The 11,955-nt window shown below is 37.1% G+C and overlaps 2 protein-coding genes and 1 non-coding gene across 3 annotated transcripts; 2 read left to right on the forward strand and 1 right to left on the reverse strand.

Annotated features, from left to right (window-relative positions):
- The first annotated feature begins 480 nt into the window (after positions 1–480).
- Positions 481–554, forward strand: trnai-aau (transfer RNA isoleucine (anticodon AAU)). Its single transcript has one exon. It is a non-coding gene; the product is annotated as a tRNA-Ile (tRNA).
- Positions 555–1,282: 728 nt separating this feature from the next.
- exosc9 (exosome component 9) lies at positions 1,283–6,818 on the reverse strand. Its single transcript, XM_053479572.1, has 12 exons — positions 6,671–6,818; positions 5,561–5,655; positions 5,296–5,415; positions 4,534–4,636; positions 4,308–4,445; positions 4,104–4,186; positions 3,850–3,982; positions 3,420–3,508; positions 3,032–3,178; positions 2,771–2,901; positions 2,624–2,687; positions 1,283–1,611 (listed from the first exon to the last, which is right to left on the reverse strand). The coding sequence occupies exons 1-12, from the start codon at positions 6,734–6,736 to the stop codon at positions 1,560–1,562; spliced, it is 1,221 nt and encodes a 406-aa protein (XP_053335547.1). The 5' UTR covers positions 6,737–6,818; the 3' UTR covers positions 1,283–1,559.
- Positions 6,819–9,190: 2,372 nt separating this feature from the next.
- phox2ba (paired like homeobox 2Ba) lies at positions 9,191–11,799 on the forward strand. The gene is made up of 3 exons (XM_053480372.1): positions 9,191–9,422; positions 9,595–9,752; positions 11,128–11,799. Exons 1-3 carry the CDS (start codon positions 9,197–9,199, stop codon positions 11,338–11,340), a joined length of 597 nt encoding a protein of 198 aa, XP_053336347.1. The 5' UTR covers positions 9,191–9,196; the 3' UTR covers positions 11,341–11,799.
- Positions 11,800–11,955: the final 156 nt, after the last annotated feature.

Below are 11,955 nucleotides of genomic sequence, written 5' to 3' on the forward strand. Positions count from 1 at the left end.
ATATATATATATATATATATATATATATATATATGGTAATAAATAAGAGATGTACAGTACATGATTATAGTGTATAATATGTGTATTATACACATTATACTTTACACATTCTATACAAGCTGCTAACAATGGATAGTATTTAATGACAATATATCTCTATATTTTTAGTGCAATATAAAATCCTATGGTGCAATACATATATAACCCTATAAGTTCAATGTACAAGATGTGCAATATAGTTTCTGTAAATGTGCAATACACTATGTATAACTTACGTCTTAATTCTTGCATCATATATCTCTGACTGCTCCTATATTCATGTATATACATATATACATCCTTATATTTATATTACTCTGTTATTTATGAGTCTTAAACGGGACCTGAGTCCTAATTTCGTACCATAACTTGGAAGTGTGCTGGTATGACAATAAAGAATTCTGAAACGTAATACTACAAAATTGTGTGCCGGCGGTCACCGGCCGGTTAGCTCAGTTGGTTAGAGCGTGGTGCTAATAACGCCAAGGTCGCGGGTTCGATCCCCGTACGGGCCACAAACAATATTTTAGACGCGTTCTAATTATGATTTTCAGTTTTACAGATCGTGCAAAGTAAGTAAAGTTAAAAAAAGTTTGCAAAAGATCGATGTGAGCTCAAAAAGTAAAAGCCATGCTTAAATATCTATTTAGCTTCTATTTCTAACTAGACAAAAGTCACAATAAGTCATGTACTTCATGGCTGGTGTTAAACAACAATAAAATGTTCATACAATAATGAATTCTCTATACTGTGTATATATATATATATATATATATATATATATATATATGTATATATAGGATAACTATGTACAGTGTCGCCTGGAGCACTCTGGACGAAATGCCAATCCACACACACACACACACACACACACACCACAGGAAATTTGGGAATGACAATTAATCTAATCTGCATGTTTTTGGACTGTGGAAGGAAACAAGATTACTCAGAGGAAAACCACCAAGCCCAGGGAGAACATATATAACCCTTTTTTTTTTTTTTTTTGCAGATGTTCATGAACATTTTTAAATGCTTCTGAAAGGTATACTTCGTCACATGACAAAGGGTTATTATATTTGAATACCGTGGTTGGCACAGAACTAAAAAGAATAGACTTAACGCAGTAAGAAGATTTAAATGGCATGATTTTTTTATGCACGTTGCATAACCTTCAGTAATACTTCCGGTTTTGTTCAAAGCTGCAAATCATGCATATTTTAAAAGAAGAAAAAAACCAAATACATTTTTATATCTGAATCATTTATTTTGTACATTTACAGTCCCCAAAAGCATTTCCCACCCCACAAACAGTGAATCAAACATTTTCAATAAAAAAAAAAAGCTAGATTTTTTTTTTCACTTTTATGTTCCTCCTTTTGATGCCATTGAGATGATCAGTTTGATCAGTGTATAGGCAGTAAAGAAAGCCAGCTTCTTCTTGTTATTATTGTGTAATGCGAGGGCTGGGACTCTGGTTTGAGTGTAAAAGGTTACAAACACAAAGAACCTTCTTCTTCCTCTTACAGTTTTCCTCTTCTTTTTTGTATGCTTCTGGGTTTTGAGCGTTTGCCTCTGGAAATTGTGTAAAAGAAAAAGAGTTTATTAGTTTATACGTAAAATTAACACTTTGCGGGGAAAAACTGTATGGCCACTCATACAATCAACAGCATATAAAAATTCACTTCACTTCACTTCTAATAAAGCTAGATTTGTGGCTAATGATGCATACACTATCATGGATGCATTGCTGTTTTAATCATTTTGTTGGATGACGTTGCTGGGCTTGACAGTGATGTTATTTCCCACATCAAACTTAGCAGTTTTGAGAAATTTTGAATGCATCATTAGTATTGAATGATCTGAAAGTTCTTGCCCCCTAAAAAAAAAATCAAATGTAAAAAAGGGTGTTCTTTTTTAGAATTAGTAACAGTTACAGTATTAAAATTAGTAATAGAATTTTTACTACTTTTTTTGTACTTTCGTAGCCAAAGTTTTCTCTTTCGCACTTCCATGGCAAATCTCTTGTGTTTACATTGCTGCATCCTCATTGGCCAGTTGTTCTGGCACAGGTCTTATAGTGCTGCTCTGTGATTGCCCATGTGCTGTGGAACAGTGCTGTTCCCTCACTGGTCAGCTGATTTTGCTGATTAATTTGCTGATTTTTCTGGCCTAAAAGCACTATAATGTTTACATTTTTGATTCGGTCGTTGTTTTATCCAAGGATTTATGATGTATATATAGCACAACAATAACAACAACAACAAAAATTGTCTCCAGGTAATCAGAAAATCTATATCTAGGCTATGATCGCTGCTAGATGCTCTATAGAGAAAGTGTGCATCAGCATGGTGGAAAATAACTCATTGTTATAAGGAATTGTAAATTTTTCATGTTAGTTAAGCATAGATTTGGCACGGATTTAGTTCCTATATACTTTATATAACTTATTGTACATAAAATGTGCAGATTTTTTTCTTTACATGTGAAAAGCCTTTTTCTTCTTCTTCCTTTTTTTTCTTTTTAAAAAAAAAAAAAAAAAAAAACAGAATCTCAGGCAAAAAGGAGCACACTGGACTCAACTTACTGGCCTTCTTGATTCAAAATCACCACTTCTTCTTCTTCACTGTCTGAGATGACCATCACTTCATCTGCAGGACAAAACAAACCATTAAGTCGATAGAGCATGGATTAACTCAGAATAGATGCATAGACACAATAACAGATGCAGCACCTTTTTTCTTCTCCCCCTCGGCTACATCTGATGTCTCTTCGTCTTCGTCATCTTCCTCCAAACCCCAAGCGTTCTGTAGCCCTTCTCCTACCTGTCCGGTTCCCGTGGCAACAATGACAGGAGAGGGCACGCTAATCAAAAAGTCAAGGAAACAAATACTAGGCCCCATTTCAATCTGTCAACCAAATGAGAGTGCTTCTTGGAAATGAATGAACAAAAAAAAGGAAAATATTTTCTGAATCAATCAACTGCTAAAGATACGCTTCAGGAGGTGCGTCTGCTTTGCTGATGATCTCATCAGCCGCCGCCTGGACGTCCGTCATCTCCAGCGGCGTTTCGTCTCTTGTCAGGACCGTGATCCGCTCCTTAGCTACGGATTCCGCGAAGCCGAACTTGCCTCCTTCCTTCCTGTGGATTTAAAGGAGGCAACATATCAGGTTTAAATCTTGAACCTTTCATCCACACAACAGTACATCAGTTTACTTACTTCCTACACAAATAAAAGAAATCATGCAGGTCATCATTCAAAGTACATCCTTGCACTAGGTATATTAATCTTGATTTCTTTGTTTTATTAATGATGTAAGAAAGTAAACAGTTCCGGGTGTGCTGGAAGAGGAGAATCATCACCACACGCCCATTACTGTACCTGACTCGTCTGTCATTTTCCAGGGCTTTAGTGATGAGCTCAGTGATTTCGGACACTTTCACACTGGCTATTTTGCTGCACCTCAAAACCTGCATAAAAACACACACACACACAAGCTGAAAACTTTGATAAGTTCACATATACAGCAATACTTCTCAAATATTGCCACCTCTCCTTCTTCCATCTTTACCTCCATCTCTATCTCTCTTCATCTCCATCACCATCTCTCTCTCGACCTGTATGTACATGCATCTCTTTCTCTCACTCTATCCATTCCTTTCTTCTTTAGCTCAACCACTCTGTCTGATGATTCCATACCCTCATCTGTTCATTGGTCTATCTTTATATTCATATCTCTCTCTGGTCATTAAATTCCCATCCACTGTACATCCATCTCTCTTTTATCTCACCTACACCCACCACTCAATACCTGGTCTTTGAGGAGCATGATGCCTCCACTGGACTGTATGGAGCAGATCTCTCTGTGTTTGTTCATGGCTATGACCAAAAGACCGTCCTTGACCAGCTCCTCCTTCTCACACGGATCCACCAACAAATACGTGCTGCAGGAGACAGAGAAGACCAGGACACGCTTAAACCAAAGTCGTATGGACTGAAACGACCAAAGTCCTAAGTCAATGAGACATGTCCTGAGTGCAGCTGCGTGTTTGTTTGTTTGTTTACCCCTGCTGGAAGAAGGCGAAGCTCACACAAACGGGCATGTGGTAAACACTCAGCGGAACCGGCTCACGTTCTTCCGGGCTGAACTAAACATAAAAGCAACATCTGGTGTAACAGCTGTAAAACTCGTCACTATTCCTCTCAGGTGTCATTGTACAACAAAACATCGTACAACGTTCTATACAATCAGAATAAAGTCGCACTTACCACAGTGATGTCTCGGCCCTGGATGGCGACCTCCGGCCTCCTGAAGTGACAGAGAGCCGATATGGCTGCGATACTCGCCGCGTCCATCAAATTCCCGTCATGGTTCAGGATGTGCACGTCCACTCGGATCTGCCACACCTGCCGATCGAATCATAAGACATAATGTAAACATGTAAATATGTAACTACTGTATAACCAAAACTGACACATTCACACCACGCGTCACCTTTTCTCCCGATATGACGCACAGAGACTCAGTGTCGATGCATCTGGAGTTCCTCAGACATCTCTCCAGCTGCCTGTTCAGCGTCACCAGCAGCTCAGACTGCCTACAAAAAACACAACACTAAAGGTGAGTGCGAATACATGAGACATACCTACAACAAGGCATTTAAAAGCACTAAAGTGTCGAGTCTGTTTTGTCTTGAGCAGCTATATGTTGTTTTTTGTTTTGTTTTTACAGGTTTTGAAGTATTAAAAATATGGCTGCACAAATTCATAAAAAGAACGACAAATTATTTTGACACTGTAGTTGGGATCTAAAATGAAATAAAATTAAATGATCTAGACTAACAGAAAATAATTTGACAAAAAAATCTCACTTAAGATGATGTTTATCATCAATATTGATTTATTAATATTAACAAACTCTACATAAATTCTTGACTATGCATATATTACTTGTAATACAAAGCAATATTTTTATCCCCTGCTAATCTTCTGTTCATACAGCCCAGTAGGTGGCGGTAGTATGTCAACCCGTCCATGAACTCGAAGGAGGAAGAATGGTTGTCTGTATATTATGCAAAAGCTGTGGTATTTTTTTTTTTCATCAATTTTAAACCATTTAATTTTTACAAGTTTGCCTAATAAAAAGGTTTGAATTAAAAAAAAAAACTGACCCATTAACTCAATTAACGAATTGACCAACAAAAGATTGATCGAATCGCAATATCAATAAAAATGAACAGTTCTAGAGGTGATGTACCTGTTGGGCTGGAAGCCAGGCGACGCCATCGGAGAAAGTTCCAAGTTAAAAAACATCTGGCCCTCGGTGGGACGGGAATCTTTTGGAGGGACCAACTCACACGACACCTGAGCCAACACCCTGAGGTGACACGTACGAACATCACCACACACACACACAGTTTGTACATACTGCACAATATCCTAGAGCTAGGTACTGAGTGTAGCTGTTCTGTAGGTGTTTTCTTGTTTCATATCGATTATAACATGTAAAAGCAAAACATTACCTTGTTTTCCCCAGACTGACAGTACAGCAGCCGAAGTCTGTGCCGAATGTGATTTTAATATTGCGGTAGTCATAAGTCTGCCTTCCATCCAGGCGCTAAATCCAGACAAAGATTTTTTTTAATTAAGTCTTTTTTTTTGTGGGCTAACTTTTCAAGGTTAATACATTTTATTTGTTTTAAATTTATATACAGTCAGGGACACCTTTCGCTTTTTTTTCCTTTTAATTAAGCTCAATAATAATGATAATTGCACAGTATTTTGTTTAAATAAAATTATACACAGCAACCAGCCATAACATTATGACCACCTGCCTAATATTCAGTAGGTCACCCGCATTGCCATTATAACAATAATGTACTGTGTGTCTAAGACCTTTCCATCACAACCAGCATTAACCTTTTCCACAATTTGATCTACACTAGCGCTTCTATTAGATCAGACTACACGAGGTCAGCCTTCACTCCCCGTGTGCATCAGTGAACCTTGGCCTCTCATGACCCTTTGGCCATTTTACCTTTCTTTGATCATTTTTGGTATGCCACAAGACCTGCAGTTGCTCTGACACAGTTCTCTAGACACAGTAGCTACGGTCTCAGTATCTTCTTACAATGGCGGCTGGAAGTTGGTGGGATATATTAGGCGACAAGTGAACCTTTTTTCCTAAAGTTGATGTGTTGGAAGCAGAAAAAAATGGTCAAGCATAAAGATTTGAGTGATTTTGACCAGGGCCACATTGTGATGGCTAGACAACTGGATTAGAGCATCTCCACAACAGCAGCTCTTGTTGGATGTTCCTGGTCTGCAGTGGTCAGGACAAACCAAAAGCAAAACCGGCGACATGACCGATATGGATACATAGACAGAGTGCTGTGAAAAAGTATTTGCCCCCTTCTGGTTTTTTTTTTTTTTTGCATATTTGTCACACTTAAATGACTGAGATCAAACAGATTTTAATATTACATAAAAATCCTCTGTGGATCCTTTACCTGGGTAAATACAGAATGTACTTATAAAAATATGTACCTATGTGAAAAATAATATTTTAATTGTCCCCTTAAAAGAAATTTCACTTTTTTTGCTGTCGCTATGCCAAAAAGTTTTGTTTCTACCTTTTTCTCCTGGATAGACTTAAGAAGAAAGTCTCTCTCGCAGTTTGATAAAGGAGTTTCCCTCATGTTTGCCACCTGAATGTATATACAGTTTATAAATTAAGTCGCTCGCGCTCCTCTTGTAAGCATGAGCAGCCTCCTCGCGCGATTTGATGACGACAGAGCAGCAAAACAAATGGCGCGCAGCAATGACGTAGTCACAGCGTCTGCTTTCTGGCAGCCATAGAATTCCGTGGTATATATTTTCTTTGGAGATATTTTATATTTTATTATATTATTAGAGCCCAAATTCTAATATGTATGATTAAAAATCTTATAATGAATTTATTACCTTAAGTAATTGTAAAGGCTATACACTTATAGCTTCGATAAAAGAGATATCTTGCATATCATAATGCGACGGTAAATTTGACTTATTGAACAAAACGTGTTAAACAGCGCCCCCAGTGACCACGTGGTGAAAAATTGTAATAGCACCTCTGCCTCCGAACACCTGCTGAACTTGGCTTTAGTGAAGTCTTTTGCTGTACATGCAAACCTATTGCAATTAATATGAAGATTGTTAAATAAACACGAAGCCACTAATGAGGATAGTAATTCATTTATTTATTCAGTCTATATACAGAGCCATGAAAAAGTTTATTTGTCGCTTAAATGATTGAGATCATCCAACAAATTTTAATTATACACAATGATAACCTAAATCACTTAAATAAAACCTGAAATCATTTAAATAAAACCTGTCTGACAAAATGAAGCATGCTTAAAGATCTAAAGAAATTCAAGAATAAATGAGAAACTTCAGGAAACCAGTGTGCCATTATCCACAAATGGAGAAAACTAACATAATTTTTTGCCAACCAAAATTACAACTATGACTTCAGAAGCTCGTAAAAGAACCCAGACTAACATCTAAAGGACTGCAGTCCTCACTTGCGTCAGTTAAGGTCAGTGTTCATGATTCAACAATAAGAAAGAGACTAAAAATGGCATCAATGGGGCGTGGCATCCAAGATGAAAGGCACTACTGACTAAAAAGATCACAAAGGCTCATCACACATTAACTCAGTGAACATTATACCAACAGTCAAACATGATGGTGGTAGTGTGAAGCTGGTGGTAGACCTGCCATAGTCAGACAATGAATTCTACTTTCTACCAGAAAATCCTGAAGGAAAATGTCTGGGCATCACTTTAGCATTACACTTGGGTTACACAGCAGGACAATGATCCAAACATGCCATTACATTATATGACATTAAACAGGTTAAACTGAATTAAAACAATTCTGCAAAGAAAAGTGGGCCATAATTCCTCCAAGGCGATGTAAAAGACTCTTTGCGGGTTATTGCAAACGCTTGATTACAGTTGTTGACGCCAACGGTGGCACAACCAATTAATAGGTTTAGGGTTTAGCATTTTTTTTTTCAATAAATATAATTATCATTTAAAAATAGTTTTGCATTTAGTATTTATTTGGATGATCTTTGTGTAATATTAAAATTGGTTTGATTATCTTAATCATTTAAGTGTTACATATGCAAAAAAAAACAGGAAGCTGTAAGGTTAGCTCCTTATATAGTGGATTTATAAGTCAATGTAGAGCTTTTTGCAAATAAAATGATTTATATATTATTCATTATTTGTGATCAGACAAACAGACATCATTAATCATCAGCCTGCAGACATTTCATTTTAGTGAATCATAACTTCAGTTTATGAGCTGCATAGAAAGGCACAAAATTATCTCTTTATCCATTTACGTTGTTGTATGACCTCTGATTGTCTGTGGGCAGAATTAGCAATTAAGCAGATGTCCTTTTTTAAAACCAGACACCAGCCGCCGGCCTTACACCTCACAGTGGTAGTTATTGTGAGCTTTACAATGTGCAGCCCCAGCCTGAGCGTTATGATGGATGATGTGGCTAGATGTAGGATGCAGCTTTGACCCAACTCCTTGTATTATAGTGCACATTGTCAATCATCAATCATCTTAATACACTGTTTAGCACCATTCATCTCACATAGCAGGATGACTTCTGAACATATATTTTTTACATTTATGACACAAAATGAAATTTTACAGAAAAAAAATCCATATCCGTAAAGAAAGTATCAGTGCACATTTTATTAGACTTAATAACCGTGCTGGAATTTGCATACAAAAATTGTAATCAGTGTGAAATAATACATATTAGTAAAAAGATTGTGCTCTAAATAAAAGATCAGTTTACCAACTGCTCATAAATATTTGGGTCTTCATAGCTGCAACACATATACAGTAGATATTAAATATTACATTATTATGAAGGTTGAAGCAGAAATAGGACAAGTATACTGTAGTATAATGCAAGGTTTAATTAAGAACTAGGGAGGCATTTTAGCTGGTGTCCCTCAGTGCAGGCTAGTGTCTGGTAGAAGACTGGTTGCTGCTGTGAGCTTTTTGTCATGCAAACACTACTGGAAAGGAGGGGGGCCGCAGGGCAGGTGACACTTCAAATAAAAGCGCCACTCTGAAGTGCTCCAATGAGCAGAAAGCGTGTGAGTTTCTTTAAGATGGATTTCTCCTGCTCGGACCCTGCAGCCTGTGAGCCGCAGTACCTGACGGGGATGGCCAGCCTCACTTCGGACTTCGCTTCATCCAGTCACCCCTTTGGAGTCAATTTTATCCAGAGCAGAACTTTTCCCGTTCTTCCAAGAACTTGCATCCTGGACAGTCTAAGAGATCAAGCAAACTCCCTGTGCATTATAGGTGGGTAAACCAACTCTTGAAAAAAATATATAAATATGAAAAAAATATTTTTTCATACAGTATTGAATGATTGTCAGTGTTACTCAACACTGGATCTTGAACATAAGATTTTTTTTGTTGTTGTTCTAGCACTTCTGTGTAATTTTTTTTTTTTTTTTTTTTGGTGCTGCAGGTGCCAGCAGGAGGCCTAGGTGCAGGCGCATGCGCACAACCTTCACGCACATACAGCTTCTGGAACTGGAGCGCGTGTTTGCAGAGACCCAGTACCCTGACATTTGCACCCGCGAGGAGCTCGCGCACAGGATCGACCTGACCGAGGCTCGCGTCCAGGTTACATTTTTATTTTGCTTCGTTGTGGCTGAGATGGGATTTTATATCAGGCTGAGCAGTGCAGCACTTGGTATGATATTAAAAAGTGTTAAACCAACCAGTGCATCAGACACTTTCTTCTATGCATATTTGCACACCAGTACAGTATATTTCAATCTGTACAGTATATTTCTATTTTTATGCACATCATATTTCTATGTACAGTATATTTCTATTTTTATGCATATCGTATTTCTATTTTTATTTTTAGTTCCATTTTTTTCTAGCACATTTCTATTTTTATTTTTAGTTCTATTTTTTCCTAGTTTAATTAAATTTTTTTTAATTTAATTTTTTATCGTATTCTTTTATTTATATTTATTTCTTATTTGTAAACTTTAATTCTCTTTTAGGGTCAATAGCAGTCGTATAATACATTTCACTACATTTCGTACTGTGTATGTTTGTGTATGTGACAAATAAAATTTGAATTTGAATTTTTGATTTGAAGTGGCGGCCGGTCAAGCAGGGGCTCCGCCCCCTTAAACTTAGGCAGAGAAGAATGCTACTTTAACATGTAATTATTTAACATAATAATTATTTAGTTTAATAATGAAATAAAGCTATTTAGTCACAATATACCGCTGTATTTCTTAATATATAAAATATTTACAATATTTAAAAAAAAAAAAACTGTATTACGTTCATTTGTGTTCGTGTACGCGGGCGCCGGACAAATGAGTGTCTATGAACTGTAGAAACGTAAATTTTGGAAAAGCGTGTGATGTAAGGCTGCGCTCTAATTGGATCTTTAGGGCGCAGCTCTGTGCGCACCGAACCCGCCCACTTTTGTTCTTAGCGAATCAATATTGTTTTATAATATTGGGCTCATGTGATTGGACCATTCTCAACGAGTCTTACTAACGGCCAGCAGATTGTTAGTTAATATACAGTACTGAATAGTGATTGACGTGGAAGCCAGATAAATATGGAAATTCTGTAATTTCTTTGTTAAAATACTCTTTAGCAAGGCGATCGGACGAAGAAAGAAAAAAGTTAAAGAGCTTGGACCAAATCTACTTGATCTTCTAATTAAGCAGCAGTCACGTGATCGCGGCCGAGTTTACACTCGGTGATTTTCCAGCACTTCTTATAGCTATTTACAGGCGATTATTAAAAGTCATAATGCACCAGCCGCCACTGCAGTGCATTATGAATTTATTATAAATAAAATAGGAAAAGATTTTGACTTACGCATATTCAAGGAAACGTCAAAACGTCAAATTGTAATTCATCTTCAATGCGACAGAGGGCGCTAAAGCTTTTTTTTTTGTGTAACTTCCTGTATGTGGTGTCGTTACAGGGTTTCTCAGTCACTCTATGGATTTTCTTTCAGGTTTGGTTTCAGAACAGACGCGCTAAACTGCGCAGGCAAGACCGCGCAGCCAGTGTGGCTCGAGCGCTAAGTAAAGAGGAGAACAATCTGGAAAGGTCCGGTTCACGCGCTTCATCAACTGTGAAGTTTGAAAAGATTTGTTCAACCAGTGAAGCCACATGTGGCCCTCTACCAAAAAGTGAAGGGTGGTGTGTGGACAAGCTTCCATTCTAACATTGATTAAAATTGTATATTTTATATTGTCACAGTTAATATTTTGTTTTAAGGTTTATTTTTAAAATAATTTTATGTGTAAATTTTAATTATACATTTTAAAAGGTGGCACGTTGGCATAGTGTTTAGTACACCTCCAAGGTGGAGGGTTGGGTTCGATTCCCGCTTCAGGTTTCCTCCGGGTACTCTGGTTTCCTCCCACAGTCCAAAGAAATGCAGATTAGATTAAATGGTGTTCCCCAATGGATTAGCATCCTGTAAGGGTGTACCTTACATCGTGTCCAAAGTCTCCCTGGATGGGGCCCCACATGACCCTATATACGGGATAAGCGGTACAGAAGATGAAGATTTTAGAACATTATTTAAGACAGCTATTTTCAATTAATTTAACATCAGTTCATGATGATGTATGTATTTATATGACTGTCGTTAATCCTATTCATTATTTTGTTATGGTATAGTAAGGATTTTAATTAATTTTATCAATCACATGATTAAGTTAATAAAGAAATTAAAAAAATAACCCGTGTTTCATTTTTATTAGCAACAGAAAAATATAACGGTCTTCCACACCACACACACAAGGGTATAAACACACACACAGCAGTTCATTTA

This window comes from Clarias gariepinus, chromosome 20 (assembly GCF_024256425.1).
Source record: "Clarias gariepinus isolate MV-2021 ecotype Netherlands chromosome 20, CGAR_prim_01v2, whole genome shotgun sequence".
Classification (NCBI taxonomy): Eukaryota; Metazoa; Chordata; class Actinopteri; order Siluriformes; family Clariidae; genus Clarias; species Clarias gariepinus.

What these genes read in the sequence shown, in the direction of transcription:
- phox2ba (XM_053480372.1), top strand. Translation starts at nt 9,197, where the DNA reads ATGAGCAGAAAGCGTGTGAGTTTCTTTAAGATGGATTTCTCCTGCTCG. An exon ending in AAACTCCCTGTGCATTATAG is followed by an intron (nt 9,423 to 9,594) that starts GTGGGTAAACCA and finishes TTGGTGCTGCAG; the next exon opens with GTGCCAGCAGGAGGCCTAGG. An exon ending in TGACCGAGGCTCGCGTCCAG is followed by an intron (nt 9,753 to 11,127) that starts GTTACATTTTTA and finishes ATTTTCTTTCAG; the next exon opens with GTTTGGTTTCAGAACAGACG.
- exosc9 (XM_053479572.1), bottom strand. Translation starts at nt 6,736, where the DNA reads ATGAGGGAAACTCCTTTATCAAACTGCGAGAGAGACTTTCTTCTTAAG. An exon ending in GCAGACGCACCTCCTGAAGC is followed by an intron (nt 2,902 to 3,031) that starts GTATCTTTAGCA and finishes CTTTTTGATTAG; the next exon opens with CGTGCCCTCTCCTGTCATTG. An exon ending in CGAGGGGGAGAAGAAAAAAG is followed by an intron (nt 2,688 to 2,770) that starts GTGCTGCATCTG and finishes TTTGTCCTGCAG; the next exon opens with ATGAAGTGATGGTCATCTCA.